Here is a 27,273-nt window from a genome sequence, read left to right as displayed (position 1 = left end):
CACTTATAATAATTCCACATAAGCCACCACCCAGCAGAGCCTGTTTTATGGTACTTATGGTTCTCTTGGAGATAGTTTTTGAGCACCTCATCTTCGTGGCTGGAGATCTATAGGACAATCATGCTGCCAATGCAGGAGCAGGACATCAGCTTTCTTCTTTTCAAAAATGTCGGAAGTCCTGGTATTTGGCTGGTATCCCCAAGGCTGCCAGGGAAGCTGTTGGGGTCAGTAGGGACCCCTTCAGCTGAGTGCACCTGTTCCAAATTCTTCTGGGGGAGGGGAGTGGACTTGCTTGGAGTTGCACTAGGGAGAAGCTCGAACCTCGAACTTGCCAGCAGGGAAGCAGGACTGCTGGCAGCACAAGAAATTAAAATTGACTTTGCTTGAACCCGAAAGGATGTGGGGATCATGAACAACAAGCCACATGATGCAGAGAATGACCAGCAAGTGTGGGGAATGGACTGGACCAAACCAAACTGGGGGAGGGACTCTGAATGACACTGAAGGGCAGTGACCTCCAAGATGAGGCTTCTTGTGAAACTGGGCCTGAGGATAGGAGAGAACCACTGATGGCTTCTATTAGATCAGAGATGACCTTACATTGTGTCAGGATCTTATGTTTTAGGGAAAATTCTATGTCCAAAAAATTACTGGAGATACCAGAGTCCACCAGTGCTTCCAGACTGACCTCTATCGACAGGGGATGTTGTAGACAGAACAGGAGCCTAAAGTGTGTTGGGTGCTGATTAGATGCCATCAAGCTACCTGAAGACAAATAGGTGCTGTGGACAGGAGCGAGGGGTGAAGTTCAAGCCCTGCCCAGACCCCTGGCGTTTTCTTGACCAACAAGCAGATCAACCCTATGCTGGACAATTCAAGGGAAAGTGTTCTGGACCTCCACAGTAGAGGAATAGACCCAATGCCTGGTGTTGATCTTTTTCTTCATCGGAGAGATGGGGTTGGACTATGTCCAAGCTGCAAGGGCTCATGCAAAATTCTCAAGTTGGCGCAGAGGGGGGCTAGATTTCTCCAGCAATAGAAGGGCTCAGGCCAGCACCTACTGGCCAGCAACTGGTGATGAGCCCCAACCTGGACCAGTCCATGGGGTAGGTTTGTAGGCATATAGGAACGGGAGCCAACATTGGTTCAGAAAGCCAGGGAACTTTCCATAGTCCTGATTGAACTTGCTTAGTAAACAAATCTTCAGTTTCCATGGACCTGAGGCAGGGCTTGACTCTGAAAAGCAGTGTTTTGCACCTGCAGAGCCCTAATCTGGGTTTGTAAATTCTGCAGGGCATCTACCAAACCCAACAAGGGGATATTAGCTTTTGTAGGATCCACCCTAGAAAAGGAAGCTACCCCTTTTTATTTTGAGCTGCTCAAACTGTCACAGACTGGGGCATGGGTAGTCATGCCTAGTGGTCAGAGCTGGAGTCAGGCCCCATGAGTCAGAGCCAATGGTCAAAATCAGAGTCAGAAACCAGGAACTGAGCAGGGAAGCAAGGCTGGTACAGAAGCAATCACAATTGCAGACATAAGCATTGGCCAACCGTCAGCCAAATGCTGCTGCTGGGCTTAAGAGCATGTCTGTTGATTCCTCCAGCCAAGCGGTCAAGCTGGCCAATCAGATGATTCAGCTGCAAGTCTTCCATTGCTCACTAGGGAGGTGGAACTACTTGGTCCCTGGCTCAGATGCAAGCCCAAATTCTACACAGTTTTAAGGCAACAACATTAACAGGACAAAAAATCCTTTTCACTTGTGTATGAACTAAGAATGAAGGCTGAACAGTGATAAATACAGAATGCATGACAAGCAAAATTACTACTATATAGTTTTCTTAAATGCTTTTCATGAATTGTTATCTTGAAAACATTTGTGAAAACGTGTGTGTGTGTGTGTGTGTGTGTTAGAGAGGATTCAATCAAAACATGGTTCAGTTTTAGTTTCACAATAAAAATCAGCATTCCTCCAACACAAAAGAATACTCATATTACCTGATAGCTGTCATTCAAGAATAAGTTCAATGGGGATAGTACAAGTTGCAGCATAGTTTCCCTAAATCCTTTTTTCATCTCAAAACACAGTCTTTCCAAGAAAGCAGTAGGGCATTCAGGACCATCCGTGCTGCTGTGCTAAAATTAATCAACATATCCTGTTGTGAGAAGTTGCAGATACACAAAACCACTGAGATTGTCAGATTATGAAAAACCTCTGCAGAATGTGACAGTTTTCCTGTGCTTGATGAAAAAGTCTGTGACTTTAAACGCCATTTAATATTAATTTACATAGGCTTCTCTAATCTACAGTTTGATCTGTGCAGGGGAACCCTTACACACACAGAGTCCCATGGTCCCATTAAAATTAATGGGGCTCCATAAAGGTCTGCCTGCACAGATCAGATTGCAGGATTAGTGAGTTGCCCTGTTGATTTAGAGAGTAATCATTATGCCTGATGAAAAATAATGACTATCAACTAGATGGAACTCTACTCTTCATTAAATACAAAATGGATTTACACACAAGAATTATCTAATTCTGACTCAAACAGCAAAATCCACCAAGTATCAAATTTCTGCATTCATTTACCTATTATGGAAAAAAATACATAATTTAACTCAAAACCCACCAATGATAGGATAGAACTTAAGAGTTTCATGAAGCACTTGGCTTCACACATACTGCAGTATAGCCTATAATTTTTAAATGCATATCAGTTTTACTATACTTCATAAAATATTTTAAAGAAATTAAGAAGTACTTGGTTTCCCATGATGACCAAGGTTCCCAACAGCTTACCACTGGTAGCCGTCCATGCACTTTGTACACATTAACGAGTACAGTAATGTCCCAAGGGCGCAAGGTTAGGGGATGAACTGGTTTGGCTGAACTCTCACTTCCCTTTTTGTCATTCTCCAATCCAACTGCTGTCCACCCAGAGCTTGAAGATGTTGACATTGACAGGACAGGGCTTGAAATGACTTCTTCAAAATCTGTGTACATGTCATCTTCTCCAAAGTAATTTTCCTGGGAAGTGAATTATCACAGTCATCATTAAAGAAGGTCAACTGTGTCATTAGCAGTATCATGCAACACAAATCCATGCTTATCCTATATCCGAGTCCTATACCCCTCCCTCCCCCCGCCACCCTGATAAGTACTAAGGCTTTAATTCTACGAAACACTGAAGCCTGGGTGTAACTTTGCTCATAACAGCAGCCCCACTAATTACAGTAGGATCACTCCAGTGAGCGAAGTTAAGTACTTGGCTATGTGCTTTGCAGGAGCAGGGTCTTACAGCATTGTCTTCGCAAGCAACCTCAACCTAGCTATACTAAATTTTACTTTCAGTACTGTGACACAAATACGTGGTTGGAAGTAGAGCCCTGCAGTGGGACCGGGATCCCACTGCCATAAAAGTGGGAGCAAGATAAAAATTCAAGAAACAATGCGGGTAGGAGTGGCTATTGTGGGGCGAGATGAGAGATGGATTAAAATAACAGTTTTCCCATGCAGCAAACAACACGAATGCTCCGGCCTACAGCCGCCACTCTCTAGCTGCCCAACTCTGATGGCAGCACTGCCACTAGCAGCAGCACAGAAGTAAGGGAGCTACCGCGGGATCTCCTTGCCTGTGCCTGGGGATGGTGACGCATGGGGACCCATCCCCTTTGCATGATGATTCATGGGCTCTCCAGCCACTTGTGTGGAGGGTTAGAGGTTTCCCTTCCCCATACAAATCGATTAGGAGACGCAGGGGCTGCTCATCCCCTTTTAGGTGTGCATGAGGACTCTGATCCCTCTCCATGGGTAAGTTGGGAGGGTGTGGGGTTCCGATCCCATTACACAGGGGTGCATGGAGTGGGTGCTGGTGGAGAGACATCTGCTGAGAGCAGCACTTCCAGCCATTTCTGGGACCATTTTAGAGCTCTGCAACACTACTGGTATCCTGCAAATCCTGCTGCCATAATAGCGGGAGCAGAACAAAAAGTCAAGAGAAAAAGCGGGAGCAGGTGGGAGTGGGAGTAAAAAATTGTGAAGTGGGACAGGAGCAGGATTTAAAAAAAAAAAGTATTCTGGCACCGGGCTATAGGTACTGCTAGATAGATATTTATTTTTTAATTATTTTTTTTTATGATGTACAGCCTACAGCGGTCAGACATGAACAACAGTCATCCAATACCTCTTTCCAGACACATCTATTGTTGCAAGTTTTACATGCCTGCAGCATATCAGAAGTTCACAAATTCATCCTCTTGGGTCAAACATTCATTTTGCTTCTAAGCCAATCCCCACTCAATTAACTCAGACAGAAATAACTACTGTCAAATTCTTTTGGGAAGCTTGAACCCCATTATATGAGAGATTTCCTACATTTTATTTATAAAGTGTGTCAGACCCAGATTTTTAAAAGTTATGTGTGGGGTTTTTTTAGAAAAAGGTAAGAAATGCTGAGGAAAAGTAAAGCAAGTTAACAAGTTAGATACTTCAAGGAGGGGTTCTGGACAACAAAAGGTTATTACTAAATGACATTTTCATGTTAATTAAGTACTTTGGGGAGAGGTGCTGGACAGAGCACCCTGAGGTATGAAGTCTTCTCTTTAGCCACAGAATGGTCATGGCACATGTATAAATAGTGCTACCTCACTCACTCTGGAAGAGGCCACTCTAGGAATAAGATAATTCAATCTCCATGTATAGCCAATCTCTGGCCCCAACACTGTCAAGAATGTTCCAATTAATGTCAACTGTGGTGATGGTTTTTGAGCTGTACACATTCGTCAATTGGGAACCAGACTGAGTCCAAACTTATTTCACACAGCCCACCAGTCTTCAGCTTTGCAAGGATATTTTTGTCATTACTAATCTGGGCTAGATTTGAATTAATAACCATGAGATCAAGAGATCTATATCCAATTACTATTCCCTTGAGTCACAAAATATACAATTTAATTTTTAGAAAAAGATAGCCAGAATTTTTTTTTAAATGGAGGAATTAATTCCCCCCCCACCCCCGTCATTTAAATAAATATTGCAAGGGGAGGAAAGCTATTTAAATGTCTGAGATTTACCTTCATCCTATAAGACAGACAATTAATGACCAGGTTGAGGGGCTAATGAGGATCATTTTTTAAAACTCAAATGTGTACACTAATATGTTATATATTTAGTTGTATCCCTCTGTCCTCACCCTTCATGTCACTTGCCTTCTAAGACCCCAATCCAAGCATGTGAGACAATGTCAAGTAAATCATAAAGAGGCACTATCTAATATAAAGAAGGAAAATAGACTAATATCCTCCAAACCCTTGAAAAAGACCTGCATAAAAGGCATATTCCAAAGCCTGACCTGGGACATGCAATATAATTCAATTATAGTAGTTCTTTCTAAAGTGGTTTATGAATTAAAATGTTATACAATGCACTCAAAATAAGCAGCTTTCACCTCAGAAGCTCCTAGGGTTACCAGATGTCTCAATTTTATTGGGACAGTCCCGATTTTGGGGTCTCTCTCTTATATAAGCTCCTATTACCTCCCACCCCCGTCCCAGTTTTTCACACTTGCTGTCTGGTCACCCTAGAAGCTCCACCATACAGTCTCTCCCCCCTTCTTTTTTTTGGAACAGTCACTTAAATGTTTTCCTAATTTCAGAGGACATTTCTCTGCAGGAGCTGAATGTTGTGACAGATACAGAACTGGCACAAGTATGTTAAGGAAGGACCTGTAGAGGGTATCAAAAATACTTAGAACTTGCTGCTAGAGTCTCTCATAGAGGATACAAAGTGCTACAAGCATTATTACAAATTGGTGAATTGAAGAAACAGAATGCTCCACATTAAAGGGCTTCACAGCTAGAAGAACTGAAAGTCATATTAAACTCTGAAAAATACATATGCAACTGAAACCTCCCACATACAGAATCCATGAACACAAACTGAAAATTTAAAAAAAAAAACAAGAACACCCAACCTTATCACACAAAAGTCATTAAGAAGCAAGTACAAACAAAAAAGAAGAAGGTACATTGCCAACAAAGTTGGACAAAAAGAATCTAAGCACAAATGACAAAAATACTAGCAAGTATAACAAATGGGAACACTTGGAAAGACTCTCATTCATTTAAATTTTCGAAGAGTATTTCAGTAGTTTTAGAAGACCCAAGCACTTGCATTCCCCGTATGATGACATAATATGGCTTATAAATACCATAGGAGTTCAGCCTTATCAGAGGAAGCTTCCTCCAGAGAACAAGAGTTCTGAGAAAGGGGAAACTATCATGTGAATCTCCAGAGTTTTACAGTAACAAGGTCAGAACAAAAACTTCCTATCATGCCACCCCTTATGTGGATGCTACAGTATAAATATATCATGAGATGGGGAAGATTTTTCAAATGCACTTCATATTAGACTAATTCTACTCCCACCACATTCAATGGTTAAACTCCCACTGACTTCAATGAGAGCACAGCTAAGCCACTGGTGAGCACTTTTTAAAGTCCCACCTAAAATTCATAATTTACACAAATGTCCAAAATTCTCTTCCAGTCTATGTAAGTGTCTCAGAACAGCCAAGAAAGTTGATTACTTAAAAGGTCTTGCAATTTACCCCCATCTCAGAAAACTCCCCCTGCTCTGCCATGCAATGAAAGCCTCCTAAAAGAACTGATCATAGAGCCAACCTGCTTTACTCCAAGCAAATTTCTGAGCAAATGAACGTTTCCTAATCAATCAAGTGAGATTCACATGTTCACTTCCTTCCCTTTTACACCAGAAAGACAACAACAATACCCGCTCTACCCCCATTTCCCCTAGAACACTTGTTTCTCAACCTTTCCAGACTACTGTACCCCTTTCAGGAGGCTGATTTGTCTTGCATACCCTAAGTTTCACCTCACTTGAAAAGTGCTTGCTTAAAAAAATCAGACATAAAAATACAAAAGTTCAGAGCACACTACTACTAAAAAATTGCTGACTCTCTCATTTTTACCATACAATTATAAAATTAATCACGCCCCTCAGGTTGAGAAACAATGATTAGTAAAAAGAACACGAGTACTTGTGGCACCTTAGAGGCTAACAAATTTATTAGAGCATAAGCTTTCGTGGGCTACAGCCCACTTCATCGGATGCATAGAATGGAACACATAGTAAGAATATTTTATATATATATATATAAAAATAATTTTCTTACTATGTGTTCCATATAGATATATACACACACAAAATACACATATGGACTGAGTGTGTGTGTGTGTGTGAGATATATTTTTTTTTGCAGATACAGACTAACACGGCTGCTACTCTGAAACCAATGATTAGTAATAATATAGAGCAGTATAAACAAGTTATTGTCTGTATGAAATTTTAGTTTGTACTGACTTCAATAGTGCTTTTCCTGTAGCTTGCTGTAAAACTAGACAACTATTTAGGCAAGTTGACAAACCCCTGGAAGACTTCTGCATACCCCCAGAGGTATGTGTACCCTTGATTGAGAATCACTGCCCTAGAAGAAGACACAGCCAAGAAGAAGAAGGAGGAAATGGAAGCATTTTAAAATGAAAAAGTTAATATCTAAGAAAATAAATGAAAAATATTCTATTTTATATGTCCTTGGAGGGTATGTCTTCAAAGTTTTAATTTACTCTAAATATTTTACCACCTACTGTGCATCACTATAGACATTTCAAAGAATTCAATATACTGCAGAAATCAGGCGTCTCTAAAGAAATGCTGTCCCTAAGCAGAACCCTGTGTATGCTGGGTCCAAGTTCTGCAAAGATACCTAAAAAAAATTAAGGATGCTAATTAAACATCTGTTTATAGTGTAATTGGGTAGCTCAGTTTGAATTTTTACTACCAAAAACCAACATCAAAGATATCATTAAATTAACAGTTAAGGCTGAAATGATCCTTTCATGCTCCCTGCTATGCAAACATATAGCAGCATCCAGTAAGACACTAATCACTCCCTGTTCAAAGAGTCAGACAATACCTATGTGTAACACTGACAGACCCCGGCCGTCGTCAGATGGGATTGAACTTTGGGCCTCTGGAGCTTAAAGTGCATGAGCCTCTACTGCATGAGCTAAAAGCCAACTGGCTGTTAGCTAAGGCTGTAGAGCAGACTCATTTAACTCTTTCTAAGTAGTCTCGGTGCCACCAGATGGGACGGAACACCACACCCAGAAGGTGTGTGGGTTATATATGCACAATGGGGATGAGTTAATGATGCACTATCAGCCATAAATTTGAATTTCCTGGATTTTGTCAAGTTAAAAAGGAATCCAGAAAATCTACTAGGGCCAAAACAACAACAACCGCCCCCCCACACACACACACACTCTCATTCACTCATGAGCAAGATAGTACAATATAAATTTTCACCCTGTGAGTTTGCAATGAGTACAATACTCATAAGTAACAAAGTCACAAGTGAGTTATGTAAACTGAAATAAGTGCCGATACAAACCTTTATTCCGTATCATGTATCCTACACATAACACACATGGTTACAGAAAAGCTATTTAAGGCATTTTCTAGTGTTTAAAAATATATATATTGGGACTGTTTTATATCCTCTGCCTGTCAAGCTAGATGCCTTAGTCCAAGTGTAGAGGGCGCAGGAGAGAGATGAAAGCACCTAAAAATAACCTCTTTTCTATACTTAAAATGTCACTTTTTTAGATTGACCTGTTTAATTCATGTGTGGCTTGAGTAATACAACTATTGCAAACACATACCAATAAAAACCTTTATACCACACTAGACTATCAAGTACTCTCTGTCTGTCACATGGCTGTCATCGCCAATATTACACTACACACCCATTAGAAAAAACATCACTAAGTTACTAGTTTTTATTTGGGACAGAGGACTCCATGGTTTTTATTTGTTTAACACTAAAAAGAGATTCTGCATGGGACTGCTCTTATTGTAAGTAAGCTGTATTTTATCTGATTAAACTTGACCATGCTTGAGTACGGTTAACTTCAATTAAATGCAAAAAAGGTTTGCTTCTGTTTTGGAAAAACAAGGTTCTTAGCAACTTATGAGAAGACCTTGTTACAAGCAAGTGCCACAATTCCAAAAAATTAAGCATGTTCTCTTATAGGGTATTTGCTGCTTTATAAAATTGGAGTGGTTTGAACTTCTAATCTTGTTAAATATTTCTTCCCTACTTGTCAGAATGGTGAGTGCTACTTTTCTTCATACCTTTATAAACAGAAAGGCGTTTAGTAGAGGTCCATACAGGGTGATCTGAGAATCTGGGGAGACTTCTAGTTCGACATGTAGCTTATCAGGTGGAAGTTCCGAGGGATCAATAGGAAGGCAAGTTGAGGCTGTGGGAGAGGAAATGATTCTATCGGCTGTCTTCTGTGATGGCCTTGGTACAGATAACATAGTTTCTTCCATTTCTGACACTTAGGAATAAACAAAAAGGTAAATCTTTTGAATTTACTTGTGAATTTCTACAAATGAACATTGATTAAGTTAGAACAGATTTGTAGTTTTCCAGTGTGGGTGGCTATCAGACAACTGATATTTCTATAATGTATAATAAATACATTTCTCCAAGCAAACAATGAAAAAACAAGTAATTTTAACAGAGTATGAAATGTTTTATTCAACAGCTACTGTGCACAAGAGAGCCAATATCTTTAAGATAAATTATGGAAAAAAATATTGTTTATTATTCTTTTTCTACTGTGAATACTCAGTATTTAATTTTAAAATGGCCATTATTTGGTTACATGTCATGATGAGAAAACAGATTATATAGAAGATGCATCTCTTTCTTACCCAACAGATTTGTTCCCTGTGTCTATTCAGAATTTTAACTGACTTGTCAGAAAATAAAAATTTACTTGTTTTTTTTTACTCCCATTAGCACTATAGACCTAGTATAGCTCTAGACAAGTGACCTAGATTATCTTCTCATGGAGGGACTTATCTCTAATCGTGGACTACTTAAACCTCTGCAGTCCTTTTTAAAACCTACCTTGGCCCAATCACATTGATTAAAATTACTTCTAAAAATCACCTTCCTGGCTCATCATTATGACACCATTCCACACTCAGAGACATTTCACTTGCTCTCACTTTACTACCATATCAATGACAAACTGCTTAACCTTACTTTTAAGCCCATTTTACAACTTGCCCCTTCAGATTATCACTTTATCTTGGAGCTTATTGTATGCCCCCTCAAACTAATAATTCCAATTTCCCCTGTCCATTTACCTCCCCTTCTCCCACAAGCACCTTCGCAGTTTCATCCTTGACAACACTTATGTATGAAATACCTTCCATTAAATCAATCTGTAGCACTCCTAACCCAGCCTCTTGGTTCACTTCTACTATAACTATATATCTATAGTAAATTGCCAGCTGAAAATGGCAACACTGGTAGCCAGCACATTCCTGTTTCTAAACCTACTTCCATCTCTGTCTATAAAGGTACAATACTGTAAGAGCTGAATATTACAAAATTACCTAAAGAATAGAAAGATCGCTTGGAAAACCAACTACAGGGCAAAATTAATGTACCCCATAATATTGTCTTCCACACAAGAAATTTTTGGATTTGTGAAATGACTCATTTAGCGGAAGTGCTCCATTTGTTAGGTAAAGGGCAAGGTTAGATTAACAAGTTTGGACAAGTCTAATGCATTGTTACCCGCTTTTCACTTAGAGAAATGATGCATCTTCTTAAAATTTGAAATTGAAAACCATGCTTTTGGTGAAACTGATTCAACTCAAAGATTCAGGTTATCCCACTTGACAAGAATTGATAATCTGTGTAACCCACAAGCTTAATACTGTAGCATTGGATTGTTTTTTTCCAGGGTAGGGGGAAAGTATCAACAGGGAGGAGACATGGATATTAGATAGTCTGTCGATACACATGTGCAGAGTAGGGCAATTCAGTTAGAAGGACCCAGAAACTTTCAGACTATGTGTGGGAGCTAACCGATATGCTCTGCATGCCCTGAAGCTGTATATGAAGTTTTCATTGTGGGCAACCCACCTGGCAGGTCATACTCTAGGTACCCTTGAGAGCTGAGCTATAGTGCAGGGCAGAAAGGTTATAAATATAAGAGTTACAGATGGTACAGTCGACACAGCACTGATTGATACAGGACCAAGAGTTGTCTACTATGATGGGGGGGTCCCCAATCCCTGTACCACTTTGGATACAGGTCAGTACTATTCTAGCTTTATTTACTAGGGCAGCCCTCCACTAGGATAACGTTTGGTCCACCGCAATGTGTTTTATGGACCTAGAGGAAGGGCTTGGGAGGAAGCATCTGTCACCAACAGAGCCTTACATTTGGCTATCAGCTAACTGCTCTAAACTGGGGTTCTGTCAGAGAGAGAGAGAGAATGAAATGGGGCAGCACTTAGTGAAATGAGGGTTTGTGCATTCTTGCCTGACTTATAAGTCTTGGCAGGACTTATGGGGAGAAGATGGTATCCTATAGAAAGAGAACCTTATCGAGATTCAGGAAATTGATATTTTATATGCTGATTCCAATCCCTGTACCACTTTGGATACGGGATGCAGACTTCTGTTTCAACAGCAACTGTGAGGATCACTCAGTTATTGAGCCAAGAGCTGGAATACTGTTAGCTATGGAGATCCTCAGGCTGTTTGTTTTGCTGATGGGGTTCTGAAATGTCTCAAACTCTGAAGAGTCCAGGTGAAACACTGCATATTAGGGCCACACTATTAAGAAGAAATCATCTCAGAGAAGATCAGGGGGAAATGTGTTTTGATATGTGCACTGAAATACAAACATTAAAATATGATGTTTTAACATAAGATTTTTCTGTAAGAGAAGCAAAAGGGGGAAGTTTGTAGATGGAACACCAGTAGATTTATTCTCCAATAGCTTTTGCTTAAAAAATATTCATAGTATTGAAAACACTATTTACAATGTGTTTTTTGTGCATTAAATGTTTGTTTTACTTTCTCCTTGAAAATTGACTGGGAATTCATAGAATCATAGAATATCAGGGTTGGAAGGGACCTCAGGAGATCATCTAGTCCAACCCCCTGCTCAAAGCAGGACCAATCCCCCATTAAATCATCCCAGCCAGGGCTTTGTCAAGCCTGACCTTAAAAACTTCTAAGGAAGGAGATTCTACCACCTCCCTAGGTAACGCATTCCAGTGTTTCACCACCCTCCTAGTGAAAAAGTTTTTCCTAATATCCAACCTAAACCTCCCCCACTGCAACTTGAGACCATTACTCCTTGTCCTGTCCTCTTCTACCACTGAGAATAGTCTAGAACCATCCTCTCTGGAAAGCAGCTATCAAATCCCCCCTCATTCTTCTCTTCCGCAGACTAAACAATCCCAGTTCCCTCAGCCTCTCCTCATAAGTCATGTGTTCCAGACCCCTAATCATTTTTTTTGCCCTTCGCTGGACTCTCTCCAATTTATCCACATCCTTCTTGTAGTGTGGTGCCCAAAACTGGACACGGTACTCCAGATGAGGCCTCACCAATGTCAAATAGAGGGGGACGATCACGTCCTTCGATCTGCTCGCCATGCCCCTACTTATACATCACAAAATGCCATTGGCCTTCTTGGCAACAAGGGCACACTGCTGACTCATATCTAGCTTCTCGTCCACTGTCACCCCTAGGTCCTTTTCCACAGAACTGCTGCCTAGCCATTCGGTCCCTAGTCTGTAGCGGTGCATTGGGTTCTTCCGTCCTAAGTGCAGGACCCTGCACTTATCCTTATTGAACCTCATCAGATTTCTTTTGGCCCAATCCTCCAATTTGTCTAGGTCCCTCTGTATCCTATCCCTGCCCTCCAGCGTATCTACCACTCCTCCTAGTTTAGTATCATCCGCAAATTTGCTGAAAGTGCAATCCACACCATCCTCCAGATCATTTATGAAGATATTGAACAAAACCGGCCCCAGGACCGACCCCTGGGGCACTCCACTTGACATCGGCTGCCAACTAGACATGGAGCCATTGATCACTACCCGTTGAGCCCGACAATCTAGCCAACTTTCTACCCACCTTATAGTGCATTCATCCAGCCCATACTTCTTTAACTTGCTGACAAGAATACTGTGGGAGACCGTGTCAAAAGCTTTGCTAAAGTCAAGAAACAATACATCCACTGCTTTCCCTTCATCCACAGAACCAGTAATCTCATCATAGAAGGCGATTAGATTAGTCAGGCATGACCTTCCCTTGGCGAATCCATGCTGACTGTTCCTGATCACTTTCCTCTCATGTAAGTGCTTCAGGATTGATTCTTTGAGGACCTGCTCCATGATTTTTCCGGGGACTGAGGTGAGGCTAACTGGCCTGTAGTTCCCCGGATCCTCCTCCTTCCCTTTTTTAAAGATTGGCACTACATTAGCCTTTTTCCAGTCATCTGGGACTTCCCCCGTTCGCCACGACTTTTCAAAGATAATGGCCAATGGCTCTGCAATCACAGCCGCCAATTCCTTTAGCACTCTCGGATGCAACTCGTCCGGCCCCATGGACTTGTGCACGTCCAGCTTTTCTAAATAGTCCCTAACCACCTCTTTCTCCACAGAGGGCTGGCCATCTACTCCCCATGCTGTGATGACCAGTGCAGCAGTCTGGGAGCTGACCTTGTTAGTGAAGACAGAGGCAAAAAAAGCATTGAGTACATTAGCTTTTTCCACATCCTCTGTCACTAGGTTGCCTCCCTCATTCAGTAAGGGGCCCACACTTTCCTTGGCTTTCTTCTTGTTGCCAACATACCTGAAGAAACCCTTCTTGTTACTCTTGACATCTCTTGCTAGCTGCAGCTCCAGGTGCGATTTGGCTCTCCTGATTTCATTCCTACATGCCCGAGCAATATTTTTATACTCTTCCCTGGTCATATGTCCAATCTTCCACTTCTTGTAAGCTTCTTTTTTATGTTTAAGATCCGTTAGGATTTCACCGTTAAGCCAAGCTGGTCGCCTGCCATATTTACTATTCTTTCGACACATCGGGATGGTTTGTCCCTGTAACCTCAACAGGGATTCCTTGAAATACAGCCAGCTCTCCTGGACTCCTTTCCCCTTCACGTTAGTCCCCCAGGGGATCCTACCCATCCGTTCCCTGAGGGAGTTGAAGTCTGCTTTCCTGAAGTCCAGGGTCCGTATCCTGCTGAATTATTAACATCCGTTTACCGTGGTTTTACACACAATAGCCCTGAGGTCTAACTCTGTGTAATGCTTTTTGACAAGTCCTGAAAAGATGGAACTCTACCCTGTGCTTAGCAAAGAGTTAAGCTGGAGTCCAGGAAGAAGGGGAATGTAAAGTTATTCAAAATATTGCCTGCCCATCACCATGGCCCCGTTACATCTGCATGCTTTCAATTTCTTTGGTGCAAACTACAATTTTAAATCAAAATGACCATACTAAGTCACAGCTTTTTTTGCAATCACTCTTAAAATACAACAGAAATGAAGTGACACTTACGTGATTGCTTTAACTGTTCATCTGCCTTCTGTGCATAAATTGGATGCCAAGTGTAGTCAATTGTGAATGTAACACTTGGTACAATCCAGCATTCAACCCATCCAGCCCTATCCAAAAGAAAGATATTTTTAAAGTACCCATTGTTTCATTTTTTTCTATTGCATACAAAAAGACAACAGAACTAATAATATTCTACTCCAAACACAAATATACAAGGAGCTAATATATATTCCATGAGGTAACAGAACTCACTCTTCTTGAGTAATATTCCTCCACTTGGGCTTGCCTGTTTTTTGACCACTTTGACATTCAGCCGAAATACAGGATTCAGGACTTATTTTATTAGGATGACAATCTTTCACCAACATAAAGAGAGAATATTTACTAGGATGGCAATCTGGTAGAAATAAATGAAGATCGACATCTTCTCCCTACAAATGAAATATTAACAATATTCATAAAATGAACTCAAAGTACTATTTGTACGGTTCTATCCATCGGTATACCCACTTTATAGACAGATGAACTGCATGCAGCAAGGAGATGTAAGGTCCTGATTTTCAGAAGTGCTGAACACTCACAGCTCCCACTGATTTCAACTGGAATCAGAGGTGTTCAGAACTTCTGAAAAGAATCATGCTCCAAGTGACTTGCTCATGGCCATATAGCACATCCAGGAATAGAACACAGGAGTCATGATTTCTAGTCACATTTTCTGATTTGCCCTCTAGAGCACACTGACACATTAATGTCCTTTTAATCACAAAACCTCAAAAACGTAATATTTAATTCAAGTCCCCAAAACCCTAGAATCTGAAGATTTCAAATTCTAATTACTACTACTACTACTAATTCACACTTACATCACTGCTCATAAAAAGTTTCCAAGTATTTTTAAACATTAATCAAACTTCATAAGATTCATGTGAGGTGGTTAAGTATTATCTCTGTTAGTTTGTATAGGCAGAACATTCAGAGACATTTAAGAAACTTGATCAGGGTCACTCAGAAAATTGCTGGATGAGTCAAAAGAAAGAATCCATGAATTTTAAATACAGTTCTCTATTAGACTATGTGCTTCCCAAAGATATTTTAATAAGATGCTTAACTTCTGGACATAATGAGACTACTCAAATGCTTAAAATTAAGCACACGCATAAATCTGTTCAGGATATGGGCATAAGGCCTAATCTTGCAAGCAGTATACCCATGAGTTTAGTTAATACCAAATAAAAAACCATTATCACTGAAAAATATTTGTTAAGATTCATCTTCATTTACATACTTGGATTTTTGGTATTCAAAAATTTTCATATCAGGAAAATAAGCTTTTATACAGAACAAGTTTTCGAAGAATACAGCCATAAATACAAAACACAATATCTGAAATCAAGGGAATAGGACAGCAAGATTATTTTGAGCTGGCTAAAGCAGTGCGGTTTCCCTTGGAGAAGAGCACTCTTTCTGGGGACTGAAAGCATACAAAAGTTATGTCACTAAAATACTACATTTAATTTTCCAGGAAGAGGGAGTTACCTTCTAAGTGCCTTCCGATCACCAATATATAAAATAAACTTGCAGTCCGTGTCCTAAGATATATGTTAGTCTTAGATGGAAGTAGCTGGTCATTAGGGGCTATTAGTACCACCACAATTGTGTACTGTGGCCAATTTACTACAAAGCGTAAAATCAGTGGCAGCCATTGGGAATATCCCAGACCTTGGAGTCTGTGGTACACCTGAAATCCACAGGGGGTCATCAGGTCCTGCAGCACATGCAAGCATCAATAAAGAGGAAGCATGGAACAGGGACTTCTGCAGGGCTGCTTCAGATCAACTGTATATGCTCCATGCTCTTCCAGACCCAGCAAAAAGTTGGAAGGTTTCTGAAATAGGTGAGGAGATTCCTGATGGTGGGATGTGAAATAGAAGAGGGAAGGTTTCTGAGCTGTGAAGAGGTTAGATAGGAAGGAAGAGGGGAATTTCTCAGACTGGTGTGGCGTATTTCTGAGCAAGTGGGGTTTAAGTTGAAGGAAGATGAGGTTTTGACTCAGAATGATGGTGGATTGAGCAGAATTAAGTGGCGGGGGAGCACATGCATTAGTAGATGAAGTGGTGTGGGCAGAGGCAGAGGGAACTAGGAAGAAACAATAAAAGGGTGACAGTTGTATAAACACTGTTTTCCCACCCACTCCTATCGAGTATCAGAGTTTTTCATTCCAAAGGGAAAGAGGCATCCCTTTTTCCTCTCACTTCCCCACCAGATTCTCTTTATCTCCACCCCCTAACCCGCCCACCCCTATTTTCCATTTTGAAAATATAGTCAATCTGAAGAGGATGGGGGAAATTGCTATCTGCAACCCCAACTATTGTGTCAACAGTTAGAAGCAAGCTTCTGGATAGACCTTGTAAATGCTTAAGAGAAAAATATGAGATAGCACTATCTCAAAATCAGATTTAATACAGAACTTCACAAGAGAGCAATAGCAGCATTTAAGAAAGATGAGAAATAAGACAAATCAACAAGGTACAGATTTTATGCAGTAAACTGTTAAGTTTTTTTCCCCTAACTCAACCAGCTAAAATTTAAGAGCCTCACATTTTAATTCGCTTAACTGGGGCAAAAGCATTACTTTCTTAGAACTGCTTTGTGGCGGGAATTAAAAATAAAATTAAAAACAATTACCTCGTATAACTCTTAGTTAAGAGATTTCTAACAGGGTAGAAAAATACTATTTGAACCTACAGAAACCAAAAAAGTTTCACAAAATCAGCTCTGGTCTCCAATGAATCCTTTTCTTAGTTTAATGAAGTTCTATCAGATTGTGCTGTAAAAATATTTACAAATACTTTATATAAGAGTAGGACAAGTTTAATCAGAAGACAAAAATTTTCAGGGAGCACATTTTCAGCACAGTATGTGTGGATTTAACCAAATTACTTCCATTAACATTAATGGACATGGACAGCTTAATCCCCCACCACTGATTAACCCTATATGTAGGGGAAAACACCCAAACATTTATATATTACATAATTTTTTAAAACTATGTTAAAAGAACATCAAGGTTGCAAAATCCAGCATTCAGAAGTTAAGTAATGTCAGAATTAAGGCTTCTTGTGCGATATTTATTCAGCCCTTTTGTGCACATGCATTATTACAGTCTTTAGTTACATGATCATGCTATTTTTCACAAAAGAACACCTGCCTCATCCAATTTTTTTTTTTTATATTCCACATTCAAAAGTATGACTTTACACTCTGTATAATGTTCAAACCCTGCACTGAATACAAAACTGTTAATTTCTTCATAGGGGTTTCTATGCTGCTCTCACTATGCTGCTTCAAAAACTTCAATGAATTTATCTTTGCAATACTCTGAGATTAGGACACATTCATATTTCTATAACTGAAGCACAGATTAATTCCAAAATTATCCATTCATTTTGGGTGCCCAACCTGAGACACCTATGGCCTGATTTTTCAGAGTACCTAGCATTATATAGCAAATATATTCAAAGTACAGCTCCAATCAATTTCAGTTGCAGTTGTAAGCGCTCAGCACATCCACAAATCTGGCAGCAGCTGTCTCACAATGGGCACCAGGAAATGAGGCACAAACAATAGTGGCCAACCGTGAACACTTTGATTTAAATAACTTGCCCACCGTGTGTCAAGGTTCCTCCCCCACTCTGAACTCTAGGGTACAGATGTGGGGACCTGCATGAAAAACCTCCTAAGCTTATCTTTACCAACTTAGGTCAAAACTTCCCCAAGGTACAAAATATTCCACCCTTTTGTCCTTGGATTGGCCGCTACCACCACCAAACAAATACTGGTTACTGGGGAAGAGCTGTTTGGACACGTCTTTCCCCCCAAAATACTTCCCAAAAACCTTGCACCCTACTTCCTGGACAAGGTTTGGTAAAAAGCCTCACCAATTTGCCTAGGTGACTACAGACCCAGACCCTTGGATCTTAAGAACAATGAACAATCCTCCCAACACTTGCACCCTCCCTTTCCTGGGAAATGTTGGATAAAAAGCCTCACCAATTTGCATAGGTGACCACAGACCCAAACCCCTGGATCTGAGAACAATGAAAAAGCATTCAGTTTTCTTACAAGAAGACTTTTAATAAAAATAGAATTAGAAATAAGAAATCCCCCCTGTAAAATCAGGATGGTAAATACCTTACAGGGTAATTAGATTCAAAACATAGAGAACCCCTCTAGGCAAAAACCTTAAGTTACAAAAAAGATACACAGACAGAAATAGTTATTCTATTCAGCACAATTCTTTTCTCAGCCATTTAAAGAAATCATAATCTAACACATACCTAGCTAGATTACTTACTAAAAGTTCTAAGGCTTCATTCCTGGTCTATCCCCGGCAAAGACAAAATGTAGACAGACACACAAACCCTTTGTTTCTCTCCCTCCTCCCAGCTTTTGAAAGTATCTTGTCTCCTCATTGGTCATTTTGGTCAGGTGCCAGCGAGGTTACCTTTAGCTTCTTAACCCTTTACAGGTGAGAGGAGATTTCCTCTGGCCAGGAGGGATTTTAAAGGGGTTTACCCTTCCCTTTCTATTTATGACACCGTGTCAGAAGAACACGGTGACAGAGGCAGGGGTAGAATCAAATTCAACATTCAAATTCCAGTATATTCAACTGCCCTAATCAGAAGGCCACCCCTTGTCCTACAATCCCTGGGCTCATTTACCACATACTTTGTAGCTTCTGTAACAAATAAATCAAAAAGGTCTTACAGACAACAGCTGCATTCAATACACTGCCCTGATTCACTGCCATAGCACCATCCATTCTATAAGGTGAAGGAGGCAGGGGCCTTGTTGAAAAAAATAAGCGATTGTGTACTTAAATAAGGTATCATAAATAAGGTAAACACACAAGAAGGAAGCAAAATAAGTTTTCATAGGCTTTGCCAAATTTGGATATATTTTCATAGGGAAGGCAAAAGGCACATCTCTGGCACAAGTACAACCTCCCAGCTAAATTTTTAGTTCATACGCCTAAGAATGGCAGTGCTACAGCTTCTCAGCAAAACTATTAAGGAAATTATTAACAAGGGCAAAACAATGCATCTTTTACCATGTTCCCTTTTGCAGAAATGGCTGAAGCATTTTGGCTGTAACTTTCCAAAACATTCAGCCTGAGGCAGACAACAGGCATAGAAAATTTCAGCCCAAACGATTAAAGTTTGACAAAGTTATAAGCGACTGTGAATCAGATCTTATAAGTAAGGTTACTTAGCACTTTTCATTATACACAGCACTATCAGCCCTACCTATTAGAACAAAGCTGAATTAGCAATGGCCAATCCATAGGTAAGGTTGAAGTCAATGACGCATTATAAACCTCATTTTCAAATCCTAGCTCCAATTTCCCCAAAAAGAAAGCAATCCCGCTGAATTTTCCAATGACAAGTGTCATCTGAGAATAAAATTTTCTAGGAAGTTTGGAGAGGAAAGTGTGAAGGCATCAGAATATATGTTTTAAAGTTACGTTTGTTAAAAATATCTGTTCTTGACTTTTCAAGAAGTCCTTAATATTTTGGGGCTCCCATCTCCAAAGTGGCTTGGTCTGCAAATTTTGTTTTGTTGGCCTTGCTGAAGAGTGGCTCCTTTGAAAAACCACTTTTTTAAGGGGGCAGGGTGGCGGTGTTGGAGAGTGGAAGAAGAAAAATTAACAAAGGATTAAAAATATATTAAATAGAAAGTACTTGTGATGGAATGTACTAACGTAGGCAAGGAAGGAGTTAACTATGGACTCATCAGAACAAAGGTATAAGAATAAGTAGTGGAAGAGAACATCTTTTCTTCCCCTTTCCTCTCAGTCAGGGAGGAAACAGGATTCTGAAAATCCCTTGCCCAAGCCTGGGACAAGGCCTAGACAAAGAAGCAAGAAGTTACTGGGCAACTGACTATCTTACACACGAAGAAATACTATGCTGCTTACAGTAGTAATTCAAGCATATAAAATTTTACTTACCCTTAAAGAAAACCTAGTATTGCATGTGGTTGGAACAAAGTCAGTGAAAGGCAGAGAGAAAATAATGTTTAAAGTTTCCCCACAGGCTGCCAGATAAACTACAAGAAAAGAGAAAAATAAATTCAAATAAAAATCATTTTTAAATTAAATGCTTTTCTATTATAAGCAATACTAACTCCTCCTATCTATTTTAAGTTAGTGCTCCTTCATGGGAGTATCTCCCTGATTAGACAAGTTTTCTTGCAAATATATGGGTGAGAATTAAGAAACAGCTGTTACAGAATCCATACTACAAAGAAAATGGCAAGTTTAAACTATCACACATGTGGAATAAACTGTGAACCCTCTCCTTTTTAGAAGCTTGTACTCTGCATTAGTGTGTCTAAAGAAAACCATTCCAGCTAGTGAAGCAAAATTATCCATCAAGAGTGAAATCACCATCAGAAAGATCCAAAATGTCACACCTAATGCCTTATGACTTTATGGTTTAATACACCATCAAACTCTTTCTGTTAATGCTTGAAAACATGTGCCATGTCCTTCAGATAAGTATTGAATTTCCTTGTAATCAATCCATCCAGCAAGTTCTTGACTTTTTGCATTCAGTCTTCACTCCAGAGGATGTGAGGGAAATTCCCACACCTAAGCCATTCTTTTTAAGTGACAAATCTGAAGAATTGTCCCAGATTGAGGTGTCAATAGAGGAGGTTGTAAAACAAATGTATAAGTTAAACAATAAGTCACCAGGACCAGATGATACTCAAACAAGAGTTCTGAAGGAACTCAAATATGAAATTGCTAAACTACTAACAGTGGTATATAACCTATCATTTAAACCAGCTTCTGTACCAGGTGACTGGAGGATAGCTAATGGGACACCAATTTTTTTAAAAGGCAGAGACAATCCTGCAATTACAGGCCAGAAAGCCTAACTTTAGTACCAGGCAGATTGGGGTAACTATAGTAAACAACAGAATTATCAGACACATAGACAAACATGATTTGTTGGGGAAAAGTCAACACAGTTTTTATAAAGGGAAACCATGCCTCACCAAACTACAAGAATTCTTTGAGGGGGTCACACAAACATGTGGACAAGGGTGAGCCAGTGGATACAGCGTATGGTGTCTTTCAGAAAGCCTCTGACAAGGTCCCTCACCAAAGGCTCTTATGCAAACTAAGCAGTCATGGGATAAAAGAGGAGGTTCTCACATGGATCAGTAACCGGTTAAAAGACAGGAAACAAAGGGTAAGAATAAATGGTCAGTTTTCAGAATGGAGAGACGTAAATAGTGGTATCCCCCAGGAATCTGTACTAGAAGCAGTGCGGTTCAACATATTCATAAATGATCTGGGGAAAGGGATAAACAGTGAGGTGGCAACATTTGTAGACAATACAAAATTACTTAAGATAGTTAAGTTCAAAGCAGACTGCGAAGAGTTACAAAGGGATCTCACAAAACTGGGTGACTGGGCAAAAAAACATCAGATGAAAATCAATATTGATAAATGCAAAGTAATGCGCACTGGAAAACATAATCCCAACTATACATACAAAATGATTGGGTCTAAATTAACTAACACTCAAGAAAGAGATCTTGGAGTCGTGTTTAGTTCTCTGAAAATATCCACAAGGTGCAGCGGCAGTCAAAAAAGCTAACTGTTCAGGAACCATTAGGAAAGGGATAGCTAATAAAGTAGCTACTCACCAATACTTCATGTTTCAGATACAGAAGGTAGTCCAGCACATGCTGAATAGAATCAAGAATAGAGGAGATCACCCCATTCAGCCTTGCCCAGATGGAAAATCTCTTCCATTTAGCAAGGTGAGTTGTCCTGGTTAATAGTTTACTACTATTCAGTAGTACTTCCTGGACCTCTCTAGGGCAGAACTCCTCCACTGCTGTTAACTATAAAGCCTCCAGGCCATCAGGAGAAGGGCCTGGAGACTTGGGGTGGAGGAGACAGATATGAATCTCTGAAATTACGTCCGTGTAAAGCAGGAGTGTCAGTGGAGGACTGACAGAGATCCAAGAGCTGTGAAAACCAGTGCTGAGGGGGCCATGCCAGGGGAACCAATCTAAGATAGGACTTGTCCTGCTTGACCTTGCACAGAACTCTGAGGAGAAGACAGATGGAGGGAAAAAAACAGCAGATCAGCAGTAGAAAAGCATCAGTTGATGAACCCAGGCTGAGTCCTGCTCTGGAGCAGAACTAATGGTGTTTTGTGTTGTCTTTTATTGAAAAAAGATCCACTTGGGAAGTTCCCCAGAGGTGGAAAATGGATCTTGCTATGTCTGGGCGAAAGGACCACTTGTGATTGATAAACAACTTCCTCAGGAGCTCTGGCAGCATATTCTGAGCCCCACGAGGTAGGCTGCTTTCAGAAATATAGAGATGTTGATGCAGAAGTCCCAGAGTAGTACTGCTCCCTGAGAGAGTAGTGAGGACCAGTATGTTTGTTTACATAAAACATGGTGGTCATATTGTTGGTCAACACCAATATGCCGCTTCCCCTAATGCAAAGAAGGAACGCCATGCAAGCCAATTGGATAAACATCAGGGAGTTGCAAGCTATATGTAGACGGAGATCTTGAGGATGTAAGACACCTAGTGTCTACAGGGGTCCCAGGTGAGCCCCCCGACACAGGTCCGAGGCATCCATGACTAAGGTAAGAGATTGCTGAGGTAAGGCAAAAGGAACTCCCTTGCAGACATTGGACGGGGCTATCCACCAAACTAGGGAGGATAACATCTGTGGTACCTTCTTGGAGAATACACTTCTGCCAACCATTCCTGAAGGAGTCTAAAATGCAGTCTGGCTTACTGAAACACTTAATTGCATGCTGCCATGTGCCTCAGCAGCCTTAAACAGTTTCTCACCACGGTGAGAGATAAGCCTTTAAGTCCAGAATGAGGCTTTGCATTGCATGAAACCTTGCCTGTGGTAGTAAGGCCTTGGCCATTGTTGAGTCCAGAACCGCTCCAATACATTCTGTTTTCTGTACTGGAAACAGGACCAACTGGTCTGTGCTGATCAGTAGGCTGAACACATTGAGGTGGATGCTTATGGTGGACACCACTTATGAACTTGATCAACCTCTTATCAGGTAGTCATCCAGGTAAGGGAAAACATCAACCCCTGACCTCTAGTGGGATGCTGCTACCATTGCCATAAACTTTGTAAAAAATACACAGGGCAGACAAGAGAGACCAAAGGGGAACACTGAACTGATAATAACAATCACTGATGGTGATTCTCAGAAATTTTCGGTGCCTCTGGTGAATCACCATGTGAAAGTAGGCGTCTAAGTCAACAGCAACATACTAGTCCCTGGACCCAGGGAAGGAATAATGGAAGCTAGAATGACCATCTGGAATTTCAGTTTTTTCAAGAACTTGTTTAAGTGCCTTAGATCTAAAATAGGCCTGAGACCCCCTTTTGCCTTTGGAATAAGGAAGTATTGGGAGTAAAATCCCTCTTCCCTGAACAAAGGAGAGATCTCTCCTACACCTCCTATCAGAAGGAGCAATTGCATCACTTGCAGTAACATTGCCTTGTGAGAAAGTTCCCTGAAGAGTGATGGGGTGGGGAGGCAGTCAAAATAAATTGGAACACGTATCACACTTCCACCATGCGAAAAACCCATAGAGCTGTTGTGATGTGGGCCCAAGCACAATGGTTTTGTGACAGGCAGTTTCCAAAAATGGGAAAAGAAAAAGATAGCACTTTCAGAACTAGTATTCTGTTCTAGACGTGCCCATCAAAATGAGCTCTTGGCAGATGCTGTCCACTTTGATGAACCGGCGGATACAAAAGCACAGGGTGGTGGTTGCTGTTTTTTGTAACATCTGCTCCTTTTCCTTGACTGACCTTGGGCTCGAGGGATAAACTCCTGAAAACACTGGGACTGAGAACAGAACACCTTCCACTTCACTGTCCAGGGATTTCAGGGTTGGACTAGAATATTTGAAACTGTGCAGAGTCATCCATCTTTTCTGATAAGAGTGATGGCCCATCAAAAGGGAGGTTCTGGACTGCCTATTGCACCTCTGGAGGGAAGCCAGAAGAGTGTAACCAGGACAAATGCCTCATCGTGATAGCAGAAGTGCTGCAAACGGCACAATCTGCCACATGCAGACCCGCTCTAGGGACCAACTTGCCTTAATTAAAGCCTGGAACTCTTTTTTTACCTTATCTGGGAGCTTATCTTTGAACTCTGAAAGTGTATCCCACATGATGAAATTGTAGTGCCACAGCAAAGCGTGCTGGTTTGCAATACACAGTTGTAATCCACCTGTGGAATAAAGCTTCTTCCCAGATAAATCCAGCTTCTTGTCCTCTGTTTTTTTGAGGTTGATGCCGGTGTCCTGTCTACCTTTTTCATTGGCCACTGCCACTTCAAGGGGAGCCCAAGAGTGATTATTATATCGGTGCTCGAACCTCAGAACCTCCTCTCCACTTTTTCTAAGTTGGAGGCAGAGAAACTGGTGCCTGTCAGAGGACCTGGTAGGTTCTAAGACAGCATCATGAATAAAGCGAGCTAATCTAGCTGGAGCTGCAGCTGTCAACATGTCCATCATCTTGTGGGATTTTTCCTGGACTTCCTCTGGGTGAACGTCCAGGGTCATAGCCATCCTCCCCAACAACTCCTGAAGAGTCTTAAAATCATCACAAAATGGAGAAATTGGCTCTGCCACAACTGTCTCATCAGGAGTTGAGAAAGAGGATGTCAACGGTAACAAAAGCTAGTCCACATGCTGATTCTCTTGTGGCTACTTGTGACAGTGATTCTGAATATTTTCTGTGCCAGGCTCGGGACAGATGCTAGAGCGTTTGCAGCGCTGATGATCCTGACAACCAGTAGATGGAGCTAGCTGAGCAGGGATGCTCTCTATTGAGGGGGAAATCCCCACGGGTTCCTAAAGGGCCACTGGTACAGCCCCAGTCCCCAACTGTGTGTAGCCCAAGAGTTCCTTCTACAAGCCCCTTGCTGGTGCTGAGGCTGAAATCAGGGAAAGAAGGTGACATACTCCCGACGACGGGACCGGCTAGGGTGGGACACATGGGAATCCCACTTCCGAGTCTGCTGAAGAAGAAACCTCTTCTTGTGATCATGGCGGGGGCCGTACCTGTCAGTACCAGTGAAGAATGATCAGACTCTGATGAAGGGGACCCGGGGAGATCATCTGAGGCTTTCCCCTAAATGGCACCACCTTAATTGGTACCCTGATGGTCAAATCAGACTGAATTACCCTGTGCAGAGGTGAAGGTGCTGACACTGGGACCTTGGGCGCCAGTGCCGGGAGAGTCTCTTGAACTGCCAGTGATGGCAGCACTGAGAGGTTTAATAACTCTCTTGCAGCCTCTAATGCTTCAGGAATAGTTGGCACTGGGAAGAAACTCTGCAGTACCGGGATGCAAAGAGATGCCGATGAAGGTGCTTCTGGAGCTGGTCTTGAAGGGCCTGTACTAGGATTTGGTACTAGGTACTAGGATTTGGAGTCAACAAACTCCCCTGTTTACAGGTGTGCTCTGGAGAGTGCCTCCTCTTTGACTAACCTCCTGAGTCTTTAGAAGAGCTTGATCTCTTTGTCTCTTTCAACAGTGCTAGTACAAACTCCTATTTCTGATGCCTCTTCTTCGGTACTGGCAATGCCAATCCGCCTTTCAGCACCAGGAGCACCAAAGGTGCTCAGTACCTGGATCAAGATAGTTAGCTCAGATGGAAGATGTAGCACCGATTCCAGCAACAGATATTTCAACCTAGCTGCCCTGTCTTTTTGAGAGCATGGCTTGAAGCCCTTACAAATGTCACATTTGCAGCTCACGTGAGGCTTCCCACAAACACTTAAAGCAGCTGGGATGTGGGTCACTATTAGGTATTGCTTTACCACAAGAGTGGCAGGGCTTGAAACCCAGAGAGTGAGGCATACCTCAGATACTAGGGCCAGTATCGAGGCTGGCTGTCAGATACTTTTTTGAAATTAAGCCAACCAACCACTAAACTACGCTAACTATACAATGGGTACTATTTACAGGTTTGAATGAAGACTTGCAGAAGCAAGGACAGAGAGCTACAACTGTCACGAGCGGTAGGAAGAAACTGAGGGGACTTGGGGGTGGCTCAGACCTTTATGCCTGCACATGGTGCTCTAAGCAGCAGAGGGCACTTGTGCTGCCCCAGCAGGTAGCGCTGAGGGGAAACATTCTGACAACTGTGCAATGGCACACACAGACACCTACAATTGAATGGACACGTGCAATCACCCAAATAAGAACTGCTGTATTTGAGGGTGTGAGAGGTTTTTCCAGTAGTGAGCATGTGAAAAACCTTATATTTCTTGGCAAACAATGTACCTAGTGAAGAGGTTTTTATTACCTCCCAAAAGATCGCCTACACATCACAGAAAACAGGTACTGTGATTTTTGTTTAAATGTTTTAACAAAATTTCTTCAGAAGAATCATTCTTACCGTTTTCCTGCTGTTTGGTGGAACAGTCAATCCAGTTGTGTTGATTTGCTGCCCAAATCATTTCAAATTGATGAAACATTACTTTAAAATTCCATATATAGGGAACAAACGAGAAAATATCAGGAGCACTATCACTGGACCAGTCTTGAATCAAATCTAAAATTATATAAAATAAAAAGGACAAATTATTAGCAATGTATCAGCTGAAACTAAATACTTTGGAGAAGTCCTTTAAAAAGTAGTTGGGCCAGATCTTTGGCTGCAGATCATTGTAGCTCTACTGGCTTCAGGGAACTATGCCAATTTACACCAGCTGAGAA

General features: G+C 41.2%; 1 protein-coding gene across 1 annotated transcript in view; it reads right to left on the bottom strand.

Annotated features, from left to right (window-relative positions):
* Positions 1-27,273, bottom strand: part of BLTP1 (bridge-like lipid transfer protein family member 1) — a 228,614-nt gene that overhangs the window by 129,566 nt on the left and 71,775 nt on the right. Inside the window, exons 15-21 of the mRNA XM_074950819.1 lie at positions 26,954-27,109; positions 20,478-20,575; positions 14,720-14,898; positions 14,468-14,574; positions 9,213-9,421; positions 2,798-3,025; positions 1,996-2,133 (exon numbers count right to left, since the gene is read on the bottom strand). Coding sequence (XP_074806920.1) covers positions 1,996-2,133; positions 2,798-3,025; positions 9,213-9,421; positions 14,468-14,574; positions 14,720-14,898; positions 20,478-20,575; positions 26,954-27,109 — 1,115 coding nt within the window. The remainder of the gene's footprint in view (positions 1-1,995; positions 2,134-2,797; positions 3,026-9,212; positions 9,422-14,467; positions 14,575-14,719; positions 14,899-20,477; positions 20,576-26,953; positions 27,110-27,273) is intronic.

This window comes from Natator depressus, chromosome 4, assembly GCF_965152275.1.
Source record: "Natator depressus isolate rNatDep1 chromosome 4, rNatDep2.hap1, whole genome shotgun sequence".
Taxonomy (NCBI): domain Eukaryota; kingdom Metazoa; phylum Chordata; order Testudines; family Cheloniidae; genus Natator; species Natator depressus.
The sequence above is the reverse complement of the archived record's forward strand: the minus strand, read 5'-3'. Positions and strand labels throughout refer to the sequence as shown.